Consider the following 22,599-nt stretch of genomic DNA (forward strand, 5'->3'; position numbering starts at 1 on the left):
ACTGATTGTATTTCACTCATTGTTTCCCTATTCAAAGCACTGATTGCATTCACTCTGTTTTCCTATTCAACGTTGTTCCAGTATTTATATTATTGCATCTTGCTTTTATTACTTCCCTTCTACGTGACTTTACCGAAAGAACCAAGAAGATGAATCCCTGCAGTCACGAAAGCTTTAAATCAAAAATTATAACATTTTATGAATTTGTGAATACAATGAGTGTCAGTATATATTCGAGATAAATGAAAATATACATTTTTTACAGGTGCAGAAAACTATAGAGAAATGCATATACATGCAGTGATCCTCCATGCGTTGGTAAGAGCAGTGGATTTAATAGTCAACCAGGATCTTTCAGTCGCAATAGGTAATGGTCGATTTGCAATGTTCTAACACTTTATGTTTATGATACTACTTTTTCATAAAGCCTGTCTTCGCCAGGCAAATGATTTCAATAAGTATAATAATGAACCTGATACGATTAAAAAAATGTTTTTATCTATGATCAGACACTACTCAAACAATGCGTATTTTTCCGCAAAAATAACTAAATAGTTGACGACTTGATTCAACTTTTATTTAAAGACATACCCATCGGAAACCGTTCAAGTTAAACATTCCGTTCTTTTTTTAATACAAAGAACGAACATTTATTAACTAAATACTCTGAGGGGCAGCTCCTATCTTTTACCGTTTTCGAATTATTCAGATTTGAACATCATAAAATGCATATTTTTCGTTCAAAACCGCTTTTAATCCGAACTATGTAAAAAAACTAAAAATATATAATGTTGCCTGCTTTAATTTTATTAGCTATTCAATGCTGTGTCAAAGGAAAAAAAAATCAGTCATATTTTTAATGGTTTCTGAATGACACCCATAAATTTTAACTTAAAACTTTCGTGACTGCAGGAATGAATATTCTTTGGTTCTTTCGGTAAAGTCACGTAGATAGAAAAATAATAACAAGTTAATAAAAATCATAAAAAAACACTAATGTAAACTGTAGCCTTACAGCGAACTAATAAACACAGCGAAGACAACTATCTTCGCTGTGTGTGTCCCCATCTGATGACGGACGCTTGTGTTGCGCCCGAAACGTCGTGATTTAATGTATTTTTTATTTTTTACCTACGTGACTTTACCGAATAAAACCAAAGAGTATGCAGCCTGGTTCTTAATAGGAGTGAGTGTACTGGCAATCTGTGATGTAGACTGAAGCCTGGTTATTAAGTTTGGTGAGTGTACTGGCAATCTGTAATGTAGACTGAAGCCTGGTTATTAAGTTTGGTGAGTGTACTGGCAATCTGTAATGTAGACTGAAGCCTGGTTATTAAGTTTGGTGAGTGTACTTGTATCCATAATAGAGGTTTTTGGGTTAGATCGCGTAAATATATAAATGTGTCGTTAAAACCCGCCACCACCCGACACAGCCAACCAGTAAGGGTTGTCACGTAAACAGAACGTGGCCAATTCGTCACTAATACAGCACCACCGGTATGTTGGAGAGCCAAGCCACAACATTTACAATCCGATTTCGACGTTTCGCCAGTAATTACAACTAGCTTCATCAGGCGACAGCCAGATTTGTGGAGAAGTCTTACTGTTTCGTTCCTTATATAGAGGCGTAGATGTGTTGACCACCCTTCTTTAAATCTCTGCATCTTTTGAGGAACGCCAATGAAGACAACAGCTTCATCCGCTTCGGAGTTTCTCCAGTTTTCTGGTTTGGGATACTTTTCTTCAAACCAGTGACGAATTGTCATGTTCTGCTTACGTGACAACCCTTACTAGTTGGCTGTGTCGGGTGGTGGCGGGTTTTAACGACACATTTATATATTTACGCAATCTAACCCAAAAACTTCTATTATGGATGATATTGGTCGCGAAAGCCTACGTGTTAAAGTGTACTTGTAGTCTATAATGTTGACTGTAGCCTGGTTCTTAACCTCTGTGAGCGTGCTGACAGTCTATAATGTAGACTGTAGCCTGGTTATTTTTTGGTTCTTTCGGTAAAGTCACGTATAAAGATAAAATACGTGACTTTACCGAAAGAATCAAAGAATAATTCCTGCAGTCACGAAAGCTCCAAATTAAGTTTGTAGCCTGGTTTTTAAGCTGGTGAGCATATTGACAGTCTATAATGTAGACTGTAGCAATGGTTATTAAACTGAGTGAGCGTACTGGCAGACTATAATGTAGACTTATTATTGGGTATTTCATTGGTTATTTCAGTAATACAATTTATTTTTATTACTGAAAGAACCAATAATAAGTCTACATTATAGACTGCCGGTACGCTCACTCAGTTTAAGAACCAGGCTACAGTCTACATTATATATTGCCAGTACACTCCGATTAAGAACCAGGCTACTTTTTTGTGTTTTTTTTATTCACTTATTTTTCTATCTACGTGACTTTACCGAAAGAACCAAAGAATATGACACCCACAAAATTTTTATGGGGCACTTAAAATTGAGATTTGGCGGCCTTAAAATGAAAAATCTCCGATTTTCAGATGTTTCCTGTTTGTGTTCTAAAAGCTAACTATGTACTAAATGTCATCTTTCTTAAACCTCTAGGGAAATAATCTTAATTTTGGAGCTTTCGTGACTGCAGGAATTATTCTTTGGTTCTTTCGGTAAAGTCACGTACAAAGATAAAATAATAAATTAAATAACAGCATACTACGACGTTTCGATTGCAACACAAGCAATCATCATCAGGTATAAAAGAAATAGCAACAAAAATCTAACCAGAAAACTATAGACAGACATATAAGCAGACAGATATCACAAAGATACACAGAGAGAGAACACGTATCGACACAAAGAGAGAGGGATCATCTCTGTGACGAGGCCTTAAATATAGAGAGGGGGCGGGGGCGGAGAGAGGGAGGGGGCAGAGAAAAAATTTGCATGTCAATGAGTGGACGACGACGTGGTACGGTACGCAAGCTTGAAAATTAGGAGAAAGACACACTAAAATTAAATAACCTAGCAAAATATTTAAATGTAATGTAATGCAACACAGAGAGTCGGTCAACACACAATTAACGCATAGCCTGGTTGATTACGTATTTCAAAGATTGCTAAGTTAGAATTTAAGTGTGAAAATTCCAAAGAGAGAGAGAAAACAAAAAAACCAGAGAAAGAGCTTTCGTGACTGCAGGAATTATTCTTTGGTTCTTTCGGTAAAGTCACGTACAAAGATAAAATAATAAATTAAATAACAGCATACTACGACGTTTCGATTGCAACACAAGCAATCATCATCTTCATCTATATATATAAAATCGCAAATCTGTCTGTCTGTGTGTGTGTCTGTGTGTCGCCGGACCATACGCAGTTTCATTGGACGGCGGTTGCTCCTGGCAACGGGTAGCGACGCATTTGCTGCCGGGTGGACGCCATTTTTAATTCCCGTTAAAAATATGCGCACGCATTTGTGCTATAAACTCGATATACCCAGCGTTGCCCGGGGGGAAAATACATTTAAAATCTTGTGAAAACTTTCAAACATTACATACCAATGAAAAAACAACTGTGTAATTACTTTTAAACCCGACGCGCCAAGAATCGATTCTCTGAATCGCGCAAAGGAATCGAAGGTTGTAGATTCCTTTAGATTCGGACGATTCCCGTTTACTATAAGTTGTTTAAAGTCGATATAAACTGCTACGAATGGGAAATATCCGGCGTTGACCGGGGCAAAAATGTAATTAAAAACTCCTGAAAAAAAAAATAACAATGAAAATGAAACTATATCATTCAAAATGTAAACCCCCAACATGCCAGGAATCGATTCTTTGAATCGCACAAAGGACTAATCGAAGGTTGTAAATTACTTTAGGATCGCGCTTCCTGTTTAATATAAGTTGCTTATAGAGTTGATATAAACTGCTACGAATGGGAAATATCCGGCCTTGACTGGGGCAAAAATATAATGGTGAGGGCGGTTGTGAGTGGCGATTGTGAGTGGTGATTAGTGAGTGGTGAGGGGAGGTTGAGTGGTGAGGGTGAGTGGTGAGGGTGAGTGGTGAGGGTGAGTGTTAAGGGTGAGTGGTGAGTGGTGATTGGTCAGGGTGTGATTGGTGAGGATGAGTGGTGAGGGAGAGTGGTGAGGGAGAGTGGTGAGGGTGAATGGTGAGGGTAAGTGGTGAGGGTGAGTGTTGAGGGTGAGTGGTGAGTGAGTGGTGATTGGTGAGCGTGTCATTGGTGAGGATGAGTGGTGAGGGAGAGTGGTGAGGGAGAGTGGTGAGGGTCAATGGTGAGGGTGAGTGGTGAGGGTGAGTGTTGAGGGTGAGTGGTGATTGGTGAGGGTGTGATTGGTGAGGATGAGTGGTGAGGGAGAGTGGTGAGGGAGAGTGGTGAGGGTGAATGGTGAGGGTGAGTGGTGAGTGGTGAGGGTGTGTATATATGTAAGGTTATTAAAAAATATATTTTTCACCCGGGCAACGCCGGGTACTTATGCTAGTCAGGTATAAAAGAAATAGCAACAAAAATCTCTTTCTTTGGAATTTTCACACTTAAATTCTAACTTAGCAATCTTTGAAATACGTAATCAACCAGGCTATGCGTTAATTGTGTGTTGACCGACTCTCTGTGTTGCATTACATTACATTTCGATATTTTGCTAGGTTATTTAATTTTAGTGTGTCTTTCTCCTAATTTTCAAGCATGCGTACCGTACCACGTCGTCGTCCACTCATTGACATGCTATTTTTTTCTCTGCCCTCTCCCTCTCTCCGCCCCCGCCCCTCTCTATATTTAAGGCCTCGTCACAGAGACGATCCCTCTCTCTTTGTGCCGATACGTGTTCTCTCTCTGTGTATCTTTGTGATATCTGTCTGCTTATATGTCTGTCTATAGTTTTCTGGTTAGATTTTTGTTGCTATTTCTTTTATACCTGATGACGATTGCTTGTGTTGCAATCGAAACGTCGTAGTATGCAGTTATTTAATTTATTATTTTATCTTTGTACGTGACTTTACCGAAAGAACCAAAGAATAACTCTAGGGAAATACCCTAGAGGTTTTTGAAACATCGAGATTAAGGTCTTTATTTATATAGATTGTTATTGTAACAAAATAAATACGCAGATAATTTGCTTCCTTCACATTTTTTCCTCCAGATAAAATGTAAAAGTATTTTTTACACATACACCAGCTAAACGATAACATTGGTTCAACACGAGCAAACTCTGGACCGGGTTGACATTCACTATGTTTTCAGTAGTCAGGCTTGCTGTGGTGATTTAAATTCACTTTGTAATTGATCTCATCTCTAGTTGGGTGAGATGGACACTTTTTATGCATTCATGAAGTCTAATTTGGACTTTTGCAGAGCTGAATGATGTGATTTCATTTGAGCCTTTCAGATCTGGTAGTTGAATTCACTTCCATTGTTTATTTAGTTTATGACCAACTAGCTTTACTACCCGGCTTCGCCCGAGACTTGTCTTGGATTAATACACGGCCTACGCGGAGGGTGGGAGGAGGATGCATGACGTCGGCAGGCACACTGCATAACGCTGCCGCATGCGGGTGACATCACAGATGTGACGTCACTGCTCACTTTCCGTGCAAAATATATCCATTATTGCGCCCCCCCCCCCCCCCCAGAATACAAAAGTCTATTTTTATGCTTTTTGCATTGTGTACAGTCTGGAAGCTACCCACATGCCAAATATTCACACATTTCCATTTTATATATATAAGTTATTTATTATGGTCATGTACAGTGTTGGAGAAGAGGGGCGAGATAGTACACAACAGCAGATAATTTTGTATTGTAGTGGTCAATAGAAGGATATTTGGGGTCCATGAAGTACGCATCGATACACAAAATGTAGAGCAGAGAAGTACAGGAAACAAAAGTTTGGTGTGATGGAAGGCGATTTGGGACCTGGAAGGAGGTGGCCTATGTGGGGCTAAGGATACATTTAAGAGGTAGCTAACGTGATGGGTGAATTGGTAATGAGAGTGATGGACTTGGTGTTAGACATGACAAGATCAGACATGTGGCCTCGTGATTGAGTGCTGGGAGAGATCCATGAATGAACTAATCTATTTAATATTTACACCGCTGTAAAATGCACTCTTTGCATTGTGTTGTTCATAGCATTTCTTTCTGAGAAAAAAGATGCTGATGTGGAGCTGCAACAAATATGGAGACAATTGACTACCGTGCAATTTGCATTTAAAGAAAACCATGAAGCTCACTCAAAGCATGAAAAATTAAAAAGTCTGATATCAGATTGGCTGACAAGGAAGAAACGGAAAATGAATGACAATGACCCAAAGGTGAGCAGTTTTATTACGAGTTGGAGCATACCAGTGTGTCTAAAGAAGAGCGTTTTCAATCAGCGCAACTATGGACCATATAATAAACCACGAGTCTGTGCTCCTTTAACGTAGGAATAGCAAAACTACACTCCTGAAGCCCTCGTGGCGAGCATGCCTCGTCATTGCCATTTAGCTCCTGAACATATTGCTATCTGCAAGAGTAGAATACAATTAATGCATATTATATGCTATGATAGATTGATTGAAAACACGGACACTCTACATGGAAGAAAGGCTTAACATTATGCAGAGAAACATCTCGAGGTCCATGTTTGGAGTTACACTGATTGAATGTGACAAATTAAATTTGGAGCCATCACATGGACTGTCAAGAAAGTTAAGTGGACTTGGGCAGAACAAATCAGTTAAGATTATCCATAATAGAGGTTTTTGGGTTAGATCGCGTAAATATATGAATGTGTCATTAAAACCCGCCACCACGCGACACAGCCAACTGGTAAGGATTGTCACGTAAACAGAACGTGGCCAATTCGTCACTAGTACAGCACACCGGTGTGTTGTAGAGCCAAGCCACAACATTTACAAACTGAGTATGACGTTTCGCCAGTAGTTAAAACTGACCTAATAAACTGACCTAATAATCTGTACAAATAGTTTATTATGAGCTAGTCCGTCTCATGTTAAATGATGTGGACTGAATGATATGGGTAAATGTAATTAAATGTTTGGCTGAAAAAAGGGGATGAGCATTCTTTGACATAAATGAGAAAATGCATATGAAATTCAAGTTCTTGTTGTTAAGATGTATAATTTGTGTTCCTTTAGATCATGATTATTGTGAAACGGCATGTTAAAATTCTTTACCCAGCTATTGCACAAAGCCTGAATGGGATTAAAGGTAAACATGGTTTGATTTTTCCAATGCAAAAGAGAGTTATCACAAAGCAGATATGCATATCATGAATCACATATTTTCATCATACTCAGACATGATCAATCAACTCCTGGATGAAGGCCTCCCCCAAACCGTCACCACCTCTCATGATCCCACGATGTAAAAATACATCCAGCACCTACTCATTAACTGATCTCATCGCTCCGTCTCATTGATGGGCTTCTTCTTGGACATATTTACTTCCTCGGCTGCCACTCCATTGTTATTCTTGACCATCCTTCCACGAGCATGTTACATCCAAAATAATACAATTTTTGTTGTCTCAAACACCACACTTATTCCATCATTTTGCAGTTCCACCATACAGAAAATGGACAGGACAAAGGCCCTTTTATGCACAGTGGAAACTGGAGACTGTTTAAAGTACACATCATTGATGATATTATTCCTGTATTGTCTTTTAGAACTGCTATTTGTGTTTAGTTTGTTGTCCTTCCCCCGCACACCGGTTAGCACGATTGGCTACGTATGGTGGAAAAAGTTCAACATACATACAGTTATACATTATATTTCTTGAGCCATACATTGAACTTGGCATGGGCACTTTATTTTATGGTGTTTTTTGTTGTAAAATATTTTTCAGGTTTTAAAGTAAAGTACATCTCTCCAAAAGATGAGTCATTTGGATATAACGAAATTCTGAAAAAGTACGTCCATTTATTGTTGAAATTCTATATTTGTAAACATACACAAACACATACCATTTTAAAGCGAACTTTTGATATGTTTAACATCACTGCAAAATCTCAGTTCCTGGTGGCAGCCATCAACGTGCAGTATTCATCACTCATAAATTCTTCCATATTCTGTGCTTCCCTAGGGCTTCAACATAGTCAAGTCATATGACTTATGTCTCCTACATGACATGTTTGATATTTTTTTAACTTATGGATATTTGCTCAGAAATCTTTAGGAGATGCCTAAGGCTTTTGGAGTATGTAATCCCTGTGGTCTGCCAGACTGGCTGCGTCAAGACATGGCATAGAGTTCATGGGTTGTCGAATTAAGTGTGTTGACAGCTGCCTGTAGAAACCATGCCTGACTTTCTGAAGCTTAGTGTTCCTCCATGTGTAATTACCATGTATACTGCCTCTTAATGTCTTAATTGAGTTATGTTTTTTATTTCACTTGTCAATGTGATATTTTATTTAACTTTTTATGACAGCCTGGACAATGCATCATGCATAATAATAGGCAGCAAAGATCTTGCAGAAGATTTTCCATGGGCACAGATTTCATTGGTGATTGAATTTGAGTTCTCAGCTACTTCTCTGTGGGCAGATGTTTGCAAGAGGCAGTTTATACGATACGTTTCTCTCAGAACGGTGCTGCCTGCTTGTTGGGAAGAAGGTAACTTGGATACACACTGCGAGTATTTGGATTAAGCATTTACTGACTGTAGTGTGTTGAGTAGATACTGATGTTTCATAGAAGAAGTCATCTATATGTATATACAAAAGCAACGATCCCCCGTATAGCCTAAACAGACTGTTGGGGCAAATGCTGTTATTGAGCACCTATGAAGACAGGCACGGCACACAGTTGGCTACGTATGGTGTGAAAGAAGTTAAATATACAGTACATATGAGGGGGTGGGTGGCCAACACCATGCCTGGCCGCCATTGTCTCCCGAGTGGCGATATTTGCACACTGCACCAGGTATTCATTTGACACTGAGTCGACTTAGGACTGGTTCAGATAATCACGACTGGTGTTGGACGTGAGCGTGAATGGAACTCGGGTCACCGGGTTCGTAGCACAACGCGCTACTGCTGCGCCACCGCTCCCCACATAAATATACTGCTTGGCTTTGCAAATTTCTGCCATGGTTTATTTTCACAAGCTTTTGTAACAACCTTGCTTAATTCAGGAAAAGTATTAACGTTGATCTATTACACCTTTGATTGTGGTGTTTTTTGTTGGATACTTCAAGTTTTGGGCCTTTGTTTTAAAATGAAATATATGAGAAGTCTGTTGTCAGTTTTCCAAAATTATTTTAGTGATATGTTTCATTAGTTTATACTGAGTAATATTGAAAATCTAGCAGCAATGTCAGTTTAAGAGTACTCTTATGCAACTGACCACTCATTTGTAAATAGTTTTGATCCATATTTGTACACATTGTTTCAGATTGATAATTCTCAGCAGTAAACCAAAAAAATGAGGGAATTCTCTAACATATCGTATACTAATATCAACAAGTGTACTATTCTTACAGGGACCCATATCTAATAAATGGTTCTGGCCTCTAAACATCGGGCAGTTCACCAGCATTGCTTCAAGCAAGCCTGACTGCTGATGAGATACTGAAAGTCAAACCTGATCCACAGTTTGCTTGTTAAACCAATCCTGGTGAAATTGTGCACTTCCAGAAGGCGATGTGGCCGATGGGATGTAAAAAAAACATTTGGAAAGAAACATATATGAAGGTGTATTGTAACACTCAATCCCAGTACAAATGTAATAGAGATGTAAATTGAAGCATTTGCTGTACTTCCATACTCTAGCAAGCCAAGATGGTGACCTCGATGTCCTTAGGTAGGGAGTGAGTTTCAGGAATTTGTGTGTATTGTGATGAGCCGACCAGTCACTCGGCACGAGCCTCGCGCCCCAGAAATATGTGAATCACACACTTGTACGAGAATGCAACATAAATATTCCTGTAAATATTCATGTAAATATTCATGTTTCTGTCAACAGAAGCAAGGCCAAGTGTGTCATTGTTGGCTTCTCTGCATGTTCCTTACAAACTAATCATGTCTCAGAAGCTGACAGGCATCAAGGATTCCTCGAGGTTGCTGGAATCGCGGTACAATGTGTTTTTCTGTACTTTATGATTTGTGCACAAATATGAGGTGTATAACGATTCAGTGTTGTGTTTCCATTCAGGGGCCCAATTAGACGCAATTTTTTCATTTTGTTATGGTTTTTACTCTCTCATATGTATAGTTTCTGTGTTTCTAATTATTTTGTGCAGTTTTGTTCTGTATTGTGTCCCTAAATGTAACATGAGCATATACGTTGTGTATACTTAGCATAAATCAAAATATATTCTTGAACAAGATGTGTGTATTCTTGCAATGTTACACCCCTCACACATTAACTAACATGCCGAGTCACATGCCATTGACATTAAACCAATAGCAAAGATAGACAGATGTATTCAGAACAGCTATAAGATAGACAAACAAATAGAGATGCATTCAGACATGAGATAGTAAAGATATTTACACAGAGCTATACAAGGGATATAAAAGATGTTTCCAGATGCGAGGCATTGAGTTTAAATACATATTTATAATAGATGTAACAGAGATGAGAGGGAAAGGAAGGAGGTGTATTCAGTAAAGAAATAAAAAGAGAAGTTACGTAGATATCCACTGAAAAACATCTCTAAGAATAGAGAGAAGATATATTCATAATAGCACGACAAAAGATAGGAGGGATATGGGTTCATATTACAGCTTATGAGGGATGGGAGCAATGTTTTCAGAGGCAAGATTTAAGAGATTTGAGAAACATGTTATCTATAATGTAAATATTCATGATATGAAGATATTTTGCACATCGGACAATAAGATTGTGGGGGTCTCATATGGTATAATATATCACTCCGCGGACTACGCCCACTTTAAACCTTTATAAACAATTTGCCTTTAGAGGCTTACCCCCTTTTTTCCCCACCTGATGACGATCGCTTGTGTTGCGATCGAAAAGTATTTTTTTGTATATTTTTTAACCTATCTACGTGACTTTACCGAAAGACCAAAAAATATATATCGTAATATCGTCAAATCACGGAAACCATGCCGATATACAATAATGTGCATGCTGATATACAAAAATGTGACGTCTTGTAACAGGAACAGTGTAACAATAATGGAAAGAAATTACAATGAATTGACAATTCAGACTTCCGAAGGAACACATCCTATATTTTATGCTGATTTAATTATTGATGAAGGCACAGCTATAGTCCTAAAGGTATTTTTGCTCACACCGGGTATAAGACTAAGGTTGTACTTTGCATGAATTATCGACTGAAATAATGGGTAAAGTTGGTAGTAGTTTATATGTGAGAAGCATGATTTGTTTCTGTCATTGAACCCCAATCTTGCATTTTGGATAGCAATGAGCATTTGAAATAGAGTACACGCGTTACCTGTTTGTTTCTGATTTCTGTTTGCTCGACTGTTGTACAGTATTTAGCTTTAATATTCTTTTATTTTGGTAACAGGTCAACTCTTGAAAAATAGACTCTCATTGCCTCTTTATGTTAAACAAGATAAACTTGAAACCAGTTCAACTTACAATATTTTTCACAATTTTGTGTCATCTATTATGTTTAGTTTGTAAAAACATAATTACTGTTTTGCGTGTCTGTGCAGAATCTAGAATGTTTACACGAAGAAGGTGCTACAGACTACATAATTTCCCAGCTGGCAGCACTGTCTCTGCAATTCCAAAAATGCTGGCTCATTCTTTATTTATCCTCGTCCGATTATAACATGACGTAAGACAAATGCATGAAGTATTCACACGTTTGTACAGCAAGGATGACTGATAAATTATATCGTTGATCTTCAAAACTGTTGACACACTCTCTCCTTGTAGCATTAATTCAGTGCTTCGAAATAAATAAGCAGACAATTGACCTCTTTCCCATATTTTTCTCTCCAAATAAAAGTACGTTTTTACACATCCCATCAGCCATACGACCTTATGGGAATGCATTATTCAGAATCATTGGTTTAACAAAGCAAACTGGACCAGTTTCTCCATAGATGTCACATCATTTAGCGTCACATCGAGTCAAGTATGCTTAAACCATCGCTGGTAAACTGCCAGATGTTTATAGGCAAGGACCTTTTTGTTAGATATGGGTCCTATTTCGATGCAAAACCCATATAATCACAAAGTAATCATGAGCATCGTGGAGAATGTAAATTGTGCAATAAATCATTTTAAAACATGCCTCACACTTAACCGGCACAATGCTTCTCAAGCATTCACCCCCAGACGGCCATGCAGCCAATGGATATGCAAATAGTTTTTACGTGGAGAGACAGATATGTTCAGGAGGCATACTGTCTGCATATGTATTTTGTTATTTATATTCTCCACAACAACGTGAATGTTTACTTTATTTTATGTACAAGGAGTGGAATGGGTCAACAGTTGCTCTAGAAACCCAGCTTATGTTGTGGAGGAGTCTATGCTGATTTAGTATGCCATATTATTGGCTACCTTCTTTAAAAGGTGTAATTAAATTACGTTGAAATGTTTGTAATTGGATATTTACTAATTTAGTAAGGTCAAGAAAAACCATATATCCCTAAGATGGTATATTTATTTCGAGCACAATTTTTAAGCTGTGTTTTTCTTGCCATAGGTATTCACATTCTGCAGAAGTTATTCATGGTCTATCTTTTCTAAAAGCAACTTCAGCAATATACAGTGTGAAGAATGACGACTATGAAATAAAGGTTGGGCATAACACCAAGTTAATCATAACCAAATATAAGCTTTAGAGATGAACACTGCATCTTGGGTATGGTTCACAAGTCAGCGGAGCACCATGCAAGCCTGGTGGGAATGTAGGCTCCACCACCAAACCCAGACATTCCTTAGCCTAGGTCTATCAACACTGTGCGGTGTCCTGTAATAACAATGACACATTTCCTCAATATTGTAAATCTTCAAAAAATATCCCGAAGCAGATTAGTGCTGGATATAACCACATTTGCCAATATTATTTGTAACTTTCATCCTTACCCATGTATCGATAGATCAATATTAATGTGCAATTTTATTGAGGGACTTGCCCAAGCTTGCATTTAATGTTGAAATATTGGCAGAATGTATGTAATTATGCAATTAGTACTTATAAACGTTATTATGGTGGTAGAGTTTATGTGTTCCAATGACCCTCAGAGCTATGTTGCCTGGAGTCTTGTACTCCTGGTAGGGTCTCCCTTGGTGAACAGGTCGGGGGGAAGTTCCAGAAAATAATGGTCCCAAAAAAATCACCTCATGAATAGTTACAAAAAAACAAAAATAAGAAAACCTCACCCGGACAATGGATATCGGGACACACTCCTGGAGGCAGGCCTGGGGGTGGTGTTCACCGGCAAGCGCCTGGTGGCCGGGTGACTCACGTAACCTGGTCAGGCCCAGCTCAAAATGGCTACGTGGTGCCGTCCTGTGGGCCCACCAACTGCAGTACCAAGGGTGAGGGGTGGGTGTGATGCCAGTATGGCAGGGAGAGGGATGGTCCCAGATGGACTGGACCTTGGCGATGGACACTAGCTATTGGGACGTGGAATGTCACGTCACTGGTGGGGAAGGAGCCAGATCTGGTGAAGGAGGTGTAGAGGTACCGACTATCATCAGTCTCACCTCCACACACAGCATTGGTACTGGAACCAAACTTCTCGATCGGGGGTGGTCTCTCTCCTATTCCGGAGTAACCCCTGGTGAGAGGCCCCGGGTGGGTTTGGGGATACTTACAAGCCCCCGGCTGGGTACTGCTCAGTTGGGAGTTTGTTCCAGTGGATGAGAGGGTCGCCTCAAAGAGACTTTTGTCTGTGATTATGCACCAAACAGCAGTTCAGATTATTCGGCCTTCTTGGAGACGGTGGGTGCAGTGCTCGACAGAGTGCCGCACATTGACCCCATAGTCTTACTGGGCGACTTCAATGCTCACGTGGGAAACGATGGAGATATCTGGAAAGGCATGTTTGGGAGGAATGGCCCCCCATAATCTGAACCCTACCGGTGATGTTTTTTTTGGAATTATGCGCAAGTCACGGAATGTCAATAACAAACACCATGTTCGAACACAAGGATGCTCATAAGTGTACTTGGTACCAGAGCACCCTGGGCTGAAGGTCAATGATTGACTTAATAGTTGTATCATCGGACCTAAGGCCATATGTTCTGGACACTCGGGTGAAGAGGCAGAGCTTTCAACTGATCACCACCTGGTGGTAAGTAGAATCTGACGCTTGGGGCACCAACCAGATAGACGTGGAAGGCCCAAAAGAATAGTGCGGGTTTTCTGGGAACGTCTGGCAGAAGACCCAGTGCAGAAAGATTTCAACTTCCACCTCCGGGAAAACTTCTGCACTCCAGTGAGGTCGTGGACATTGAGTCCAAGTGGACGATGTTCAGGACCTTGATTGTGGATGCAGCTGCAAAAGGCTGTGGCCTGAAGGCAGTTGGTGCTTGTCATGGCGGCTGGTGGGCACCAGTGGTGAGGGAAGCTGTCAAATTGAAGAAGGAAGCTCTCTGAATTGAGAGGTCCCAGCTTGCCAAGAGGGCGGCAGCTGCAGCAGTTGCTGAAGTGAAAGCCGCGGTGTGGGAGGAGTTTGGAGATGCCATGGAGAGTGACTACCGGGCAGCCTCAAAGGTGTTCTGGCAAACTATCCGACGCTTTAGGAGGGCTCGACGGGACGTGGCCCAGACTGTTTTCAGTAAAGGTGGCGTAACATTGACCTCAACTCAGGAGATAGTCGAGAGGTGGAAGGAACACTTTGAGGAGCTCCTGAACCCCATGCACAGGCCCTCCTCTCAGGATGCAGCCATGTAAACAGCTGGGGGGGGGGGGGTTGGATCCATCACGGCTGCTGAAATCGCTGTGACGGTCGAGGGCCTTCATAGCAGCAAAGCTGCTGGAGTCGACTAGATTTGCCCAGAGTTTTTTAAAGCACTGGAGAGTGTGTCGTGGTTAACACGCCTCTTCAATGTTGCATGGAAGGCGGGGACAGTACCTCTGGATTGGAAAACTAGGGTCGTGGTTCCCACTTTTTAAAAAGGGAACCAGAGGGTGTGCTCCAATAACAGAGGAATCAAACTGCTGAGCTTCCCAGGTAAAGCTGATGTCAGAGTGCTAGAGAGGAGGCTCTGCCCAGTGGTCGAGCCTCAGATTCAGGAAGAACGATGTGGATTCCGTCGTTGTCGTGGAGCAATGGACCAGCTCTTTTCCCTGTCAGATATTTGAGGGGTCATGGGAGTATCCTTCTCCAGTCTACCTCTGCTCTGTAGACTTGGAGAAAGTATATGACCGTGTTCCCAGAAATGTCTTGTGGGAGGTGCTGCGGGAGTATGATGTACTGGTGCTGCTTTTGTGTGCTATCGGGTCCCTCTATTCCCAGAGTGAGAGTTGTGTCCATATTCTTGGTGTTAAATCAAAGTCGTTCACTGTGGGTTTTGGACTCCGCCAAGAGTGCATCCTGTCTCCGATTGAGAGTATCCAGTTCAGGGGTATGGAGGTGGCGTCGCTGCTTTTTGCACGTGACTTTGTCCTCTTTGCCTCGTCAGTCTGTAATCTCTTGAATTAACTTGAATTATTTAATGCCCAGTGTGAAGCGGCTGTGATGAGGATCAGCACCTCCAAATCTGAGGTTATGGTTCACTCCCGGGAGATGGTGGATTGCTTTCTCCAGGTGAGGGGGGAACAGCTGCCCTTAGTGGAGGAGTTTAAGTACCACGGGGTTTCTTTCGCAAGTGGGAGCGGGAGATCGGCAGACTGGCAACCCTATTGCATGGTCATTTGCCAGCAAGTGAATTGCAACCCTTCATAGCACAGTCATGTTATGTTGCCTTTGAGCCGCATTGTTTTCTTGTAAAATGTACAACTTTTGTATTACTCTTTGGTTCTTTCGGTAAAGTCACGTAGAAGATACAATCAAATAATAGAATACAAATTAGGAAGTGTAATGCAATGCAACACAGAGAGTCGGCTAACACACAGTTAATGCATTGCCTGGTTGATTAACGTTCTCCCAAATATTTCTAAATTAGAAGTAATCTAGTAATAGGTTTTTACCCTTTCAACTTGTACAAAAACTGACACCTTTATACAAGGCATCATGTTTGCTGCAATAACCACAACACAAGCAGTCAAAATGCAAACAAAAAGAAACAACTCTGATGATGATAATGATATGCACTGTCCTTGAAGTTGATTGGTCCACACCCGAGACAGCTTTTCTTAGAGCCTAGTCTTCATTGGTGTTGGACCAGATGACGCCAAAAGGCGTACAACTCAAAGTCAGCGCACTATCAGAGTATTGAGAGCTCGGGTAAAGCATTTACACTATGAGACCTCCTTTACCAGTGGCAAAATATAGTAATAGATTTTTACCCTTTCAACTGGTACAAAAACTGACACCTTTATACAAGGCATCATGTTTGCAATAACCACAACACAAGCAGTCAAAATGCAAACAAAAAGAAACAACTCTGATGAAGATAATGATATGCAGTCCTTTTGACTGCTTGTGTTGTGGTTATTGCAAACATGATGCCTTGTATAAAGGTGTCAGTTTTTGTACCAGTTGAACGGGTAAAAACCTATTACTATATTTTGCCACTGGTAAAGGAGGTCTCATAGTAGAAGTAATCTATTATTATTTTATTTTATACGTGATTTTACCGAAAGAACAATAATTCCTGCAATCACGAAAGCTTCGAATCTAACTTTTGTATTGCATTGATGTAGATTCTTCAAACTGGAAGCATTCAAGAAACAGTAGAAGCAATACGGGCGATTGGGGATGTGACACTCTTCAGCAGCAAGGGTTGGGACCTTGACCACTGTATTGTGAGGCCTTTTTTGAAGCCCTTGGTTTCAAAGGTAAGCTAACTTCATGCATATCTACATCTATATGAAGTACAATGCAGCCCCAATGCATACCTACCTATTTGAATGCTACTGACATTGTAATTTATTTGCGAGTGCTGATCCACAATCATGGATTACCAAGCTGCCCTTGGATTTAGTTACCAAAATGTGCCACAATACTATCACAGTCGAGGCTTGATGTTAACTGTATGCCTGGACTCTCCAGCAATACTCTACAGAGCGCATCTGCAGAGTATAAATCATGCACGTTTGGTTGAGTGGTCTTTTCGGAGGGGTATGGGGTAGAACAAGAGACTGGCCAGTGTGATATTGTTTTATGTATGCAATATGTTCAGGAGCTAAATGGCAATGTAGACGTCTGCTAGCCATGAGAGGGCTTCAAGAGAGAGTTCATGTGGTTTCACTATTCCTCTATTGAAGGAGCGCCGACTGCATTGGTTTACCATACTGTATGGTCCATAGTTTGAGTTGCATGGCCAGTCGTACTACTGTGGCTTGTACTGGTAGGAACGAAGTGGACCAGCCACCAATAGATTATTTCGTCCGTCCGTCCGACCGTCCGTCCGTGTAGCAACATCGCCCCCTACTGCAAACACTTGACATGACCCTACAAAAACCTTTAGACTCGGTGACGCTTTCCTGGCTAAACAAGTGTAACATTCCCTTATAATTCCCTCAGATAGCTTTTAATTAAAACATTTAAATTAATGAGGCTTTCCTGGCTAAACACGTGTAACATTCCCTTATAATTCCCTGAGATAGCTTTTAATTAAAACTTTGAAATTAAATAATAAACTCACAGTGTCCTAAAGCCTACAGCTAGGCCTAAAGCCTAGAACTAGGCCTGAAACTCTCCCTTCGTATCGTACCCCCGCGTGTGTGAAAGGGAGTTAATGTTTAACAATGTTACATTCCCTCATGTTTTTAAATAGAAACATTTAAATTTAAAGCTTTTACATAAATAATTAAAACATTTAAATTAAAAATTAACTCACAGCGCCCTAAAGCCTACAGCTAGGCCTAAAACCTAAACTAGGCCTCAATCTCTCCCTTCGTATCGTCCGATTAGGTGTAGCAACACCGCCCCCTACTGCAAACACATGGTAGGACCCTACAAAAACCTTTTGACTCAGTGGGGCTTTCCTGGCTAAACAAGTGTAATAATACATTATGTTTATATTCTTTGGTTATTCATTCCTACCAGCCCACCCCGCAGGGTCCTGTTCTTTAAATATCCATGGAGATGTGTGCATCAGCCTGTTGATGTTCTAATGCAGTTGATGGTTACACCAATGTCTTCGAGGAATGTCAAAGCCAGGTGTGATGTTTGGGTCTCGAATGAGGTGTTCTGGATGTCTGTTCTCCTGTGTGATGTTATCAATGTAAAATGCCTCTGATGGATGTTGTGGTGGTGGCCATGATGAACTCCTTATATAACCAAGTAAATCAGGTTTTTGTTTACTATTCCATATACTAATGGAGTAGCCTTATGCTGAAAACTGTGCTCTGCAAGGATTTACATTCATTTAGTTGTGACACGTTTGCTGTTTTCAATGCTCAATGTTCCCGACTTTCTGCTGACGTTTTTTTACAATGTTTTTATTTTAACAATAAGAGATGTATAGACAGGTTAACATTTATTGTTCACGAACCCAGTGTAATTATTGTCATCTGTGTTCTAAATACAAAACACTTTTGCTTCCATTTGTAGGAGGAGCAATTTTTGCTCGGATTTCCTTGTATTAATGCATTCGTAGCACAACTGATGTTACACAAATTAGAATCACTCCAGCAAATCCTGTCATTGTCACTGCCAACATTATGCAACCTTTTGCCCCAAGTGCCAACAAAGGTCTTGAAGGTAAAGTTACGCTGTGTCCTGCCGAAACCGCATTTTTTAAGAAATCATTGTTGCCTCGAGCTTGCTCATGTTTGTTGTCAACTAGTTCCTCTTTTACCACTTGTATCAGTTTGTCTGTGGTAGCATGACCATCTCTTTGCAGTATTAACTATGAAATCGACATTCGCATGCAGACTGGCTCTGTCTTTTTTACATTTAAACCTTGTTTTACTTCCTGGCCCAATCACTCAATAACGCGCTAAATAAAGTATAGAAATAAACACTGGCATCAATTTGTACTGAGCAGTGGTGCGGTGGTTAACATACTGCACTGTTAACCTGGCGACTCGAGTTTGATTTTCGGCCATGGCTAAAACCTGTGGCAAGTAATATCTGAACCTGGCTTGGGGCCCCCTTTCGCAATCCACACTTAGCAGCGTGGTGAGCAGTGGCGGCTCCTGCAAAATCTCTCAGGGGGGGGCAAATGTCTGGATGATTGATAAGGATAAGGTCCACCCATGCAATGGATAAATTAACAGCTTAAGCATGTAAAGGCAACTTCACTTCTTTAATATTAATGAAAAATAAAGTGACTCTTACAATACATCTTGTTTGTTTCTATCTCACTATTATTAAAATCCACTTAGTTTCTTTTATTAAAGATTCCACTAGGTGGCGACAAATAACATTGTTGACTGAAACGTGCTTACGTATGATGACGTAAGCACGTTAGTGCAAGCCCTCCCGGAAGCCATAGAGAATGCATTGCAGCGCCCGCCTTTCGAAAAAAAACATCTTTGAATGTAAGTCTATGGGACCACACGGGGCGATTCTCAGCCAGAGTGAAATCGCCCAAAAAGAGGCGGTACCCCACAGAACGTGACATGACGCTGATTGGACTATATCCAGAGGCACAGTAACGGCTGAGATTGGTGGTGCGTCGCCCAATCGCCCTAATGAAGAAACCGCCCCTGGTGGTGAGGTATGGTCAAATAAGCTCCATGACTGAGATGGCATGGGGAGGCCTTCATCCAAGAGTGGATGGACAAGATTTTTTTAAATTATAATTGTTTTGCCGTGTTTTTTTTACTTTCATATATAAAGAGAGCAGTACGCAATTGTCTATACTGATTAACACGTAGGCTTTCGCGACCAATATTGTTCATAATCAACGATTTTTGGGTTTAGATCGCGTTACTTATAAATGTGTCGTAACCCTCCACCACCCGACACGGCCAATCAGTAAAAAAAGTGTCACGTTGACAAAAGACAAATAGTTCACTGCTTTAGCCCACCGGTGTGTTGAAGCGTGAAACCACAACATTTACAATTTGAGTACGACGTTTCGCTGGTAATTGCATCCAGCATCATCGGGCAATTGCATCCAGCATCATCGGGCAATTGCCCGATGATGCTGGATGCAATCACCAGCGAAACGTCGTACTCAAATTGTAAATGTTGTGGTTTCACGCTTCAACACACCGGTGGGCTAAAGCAGTGAACTATTTGTCTTTTGTCAACGTGACACTTTTTTTACTGATTGGCCGTGTCGGGTGGTGGAGGGTTACGACACATTTATAAGTAACGCGATCTAAACCCAAAAATCGTTGATTATGTCTATACTGATGCCTGTTACTTAATTTTTAAACCATATTCCCACAGCTTTTCAATGAAATATGTATGAGGTATCAGCCAGTCAAAAGAATGGAACAAGATGATGACTTTATGCATTTAAACTCACCTCCATTTGAAACCTCCGAATACCAGATCAAGTCAAGTTTTCACCACACTCATCAAGAGGAAGACACATTTTTATTTGGGCCTGTTTTAATGTCAGGTAATGCAATTCATGTATAAATATTTAGCTTGTTTTGGCTGATGTATAATATATATCTGAGTAAAATTCTGAACTTTGTCAATTCCAGTCTTCAACTTACGAACTGGTTCTGTTCCTGAGACCCGTTCATAAATCGAATGGTTTGTAAGTCATAACGTAATAATGTACTGTATTTAAATGCACATATGGTCAGTGTTATAAAATGTGTTATGGTTCAACAAAAAAGGAAGCATTGTTAAACTCAAAGAATTATTATGCATTTGCATGCAATACTGTATAGTACAATAAAACTAAATAAAGTAACAAATAGAAAAGTCAGCTTTCTTTCCACGTACCGTCAGTCCTGATACTGGCTTGCTTGTCAGAAAGGGCCGTAATTGAGTCCCCACAATTGTACATAAAAAATCCCCTACAGCCTGAACAGGCTGTGGGACAAAGTGTTGTCAGCGAGCAGCGACTATGAAAGCCGGCACAGTCCACGAGGGGGTAGATGGCCAACACCACGCCTAACCGCCTTCGATTCCCCAGTGACGATGTTTACACACCGCACCAGGTACTCATTTTATGCTGAGTCGACCTAGGGGAAGTCCAGGACCCATTCAGATAATCGTCACTTGTGTTGGTCGTGAGCAGGAATCGAACTCGGGTAACCGTCTTGGTAATACAGCGCGTTAATCGTTGCACTACTGCTCCCCAAACACATACGAGGGCACACGCACACTCACTTGCACACACACACACCAACACTCACTCCGAGCAGGTTGCTTTGACTCATTACATTTCGCGGAGGACCGCTCCGCTTAACAAAATAGTTGTGCGGTTTAGTTCACAATAGCGAGTTTGCGTTTGCAAGGCTATGTTAAAGAAAAATCTCATAGAAGCTGGTTCGTAAGTGCAGATGTTTATAAGTCGGGTGTTCGTAAATTGAGGACTGCCTGTATATTTACAATATAACTAAACATGCCCACTTGTTAATTGTGACTTACTGTATTTTTTGTCATTTTTTAAAATTTAGATTCATGCTTGGACATAAAGGATGATGCACAAAAACAGAAACAACTATTTTATGTACGAGTGCCTGGCCGCAAAGATGGACAAACCCGACTTGCTTTTATTTAAACGATGTCGCGTAAATTCACACTTTGGAGTTCCCTGCTCATTGTCACTTGTAATCATTATGTTTCCCAGGTGAAGCAGATGATGAATAACATCCATTGTACTCAACGATGATAATTAATTTCACAAGAATGGGGTGAGGTAATAGAGTTTATGTAAGTACAGTTTAGTAAAAGACGGTGATTTGCTGCTCAAATGAGCCTTGCGTCGATTTTCATCTCTTGTTTACACCCTTGAGCCAGTGGGGTAGTACTAGTACTAGTGGTAGTAATTACACATTCCTATGGCAAGGTCAAAGGTATAATTTACTAAACTTACATTATGTACGTGTTATGGACAGGAATGCAGACCACTGGCTGCAATGTTTGATTTATTTGGACCACTCACAATGGAGAAAACACATTTTTTTTCGATTTAAAGCTTTCTTGGTTCTTTCGGTAAAGTCACGTAGAAAGGGAAGTAATAAAAAAAACAATAAAATAATTCTCTACAACGCAAGCAGCCGTCTTCAGGTGAAGAAGACGGCTGCTTGCGTTGTAGCCGAAACGTCGTGAGAATTATTTTATTGTGTTTTATTTTTATTATTTTATTACTTCCCTTTCTACGTGACTACCGAAAGAACCAAGAAGATAAAAACACCTTTTGTCGAAATTTAGCAATCATCACACCAGTTAGGAAATATACCAATTGTACTCCCTTTCTTGTTGTCACTAAATGAGTACTGTATATGGGATCTGATGAAACAGTTCTAAGATTAGGTATTTTATTTTGACATTCGCATTACACTGACCAAGTAGTGACTGCTATCCTCTCATCTCCCCCTGCATGGATCTACTTTCCATCGGTCCTCTTTGATGATACTCTGTAGTGTCACTTCCAGTTTTGAGGTGGCTCA

General features: G+C 40.4%; 1 protein-coding gene and 1 long non-coding RNA gene across 2 annotated transcripts; both read left to right on the forward strand.

The window, feature by feature from the left end:
- Positions 1-270: 270 nt before the first annotated feature.
- LOC144726859 (uncharacterized) lies at positions 271-8,606 on the forward strand. Its single transcript, XR_013587349.1, has 4 exons — positions 271-367; positions 6,123-6,304; positions 7,133-7,205; positions 7,846-8,606. It is a non-coding gene; the product is annotated as an uncharacterized LOC144726859 (long non-coding RNA).
- Positions 8,607-9,966: 1,360 nt separating this feature from the next.
- SHOC1 (shortage in chiasmata 1) lies at positions 9,967-22,171 on the forward strand. The gene is made up of 8 exons (XM_078605814.1): positions 9,967-10,071; positions 11,126-11,246; positions 11,651-11,775; positions 12,655-12,748; positions 16,768-16,902; positions 18,623-18,772; positions 20,414-20,588; positions 21,604-22,171. The coding sequence occupies exons 1-8, from the start codon at positions 10,019-10,021 to the stop codon at positions 21,705-21,707; spliced, it is 957 nt and encodes a 318-aa protein (XP_078461940.1). The 5' UTR covers positions 9,967-10,018; the 3' UTR covers positions 21,708-22,171.
- The last annotated feature ends 428 nt before the right edge of the window (positions 22,172-22,599 follow it).

This window comes from Lampetra planeri, chromosome 24 (genome assembly GCF_965212315.1).
Source record: "Lampetra planeri chromosome 24, kcLamPlan1.2.h2, whole genome shotgun sequence".
NCBI classification, from domain to species: domain Eukaryota; kingdom Metazoa; phylum Chordata; class Hyperoartia; order Petromyzontiformes; family Petromyzontidae; genus Lampetra; species Lampetra planeri.

What these genes read in the sequence shown, in the direction of transcription:
- SHOC1 (XM_078605814.1), top strand. Translation starts at nt 10,019, where the DNA reads ATGTCTCAGAAGCTGACAGGCATCAAGGATTCCTCGAGGTTGCTGGAA. An exon ending in TCGAGGTTGCTGGAATCGCG is followed by an intron (nt 10,072 to 11,125) that starts GTACAATGTGTT and finishes GTCTTGTAACAG; the next exon opens with GAACAGTGTAACAATAATGG. An exon ending in TGCCAACAAAGGTCTTGAAG is followed by an intron (nt 18,773 to 20,413) that starts GTAAAGTTACGC and finishes ATATTCCCACAG; the next exon opens with CTTTTCAATGAAATATGTAT.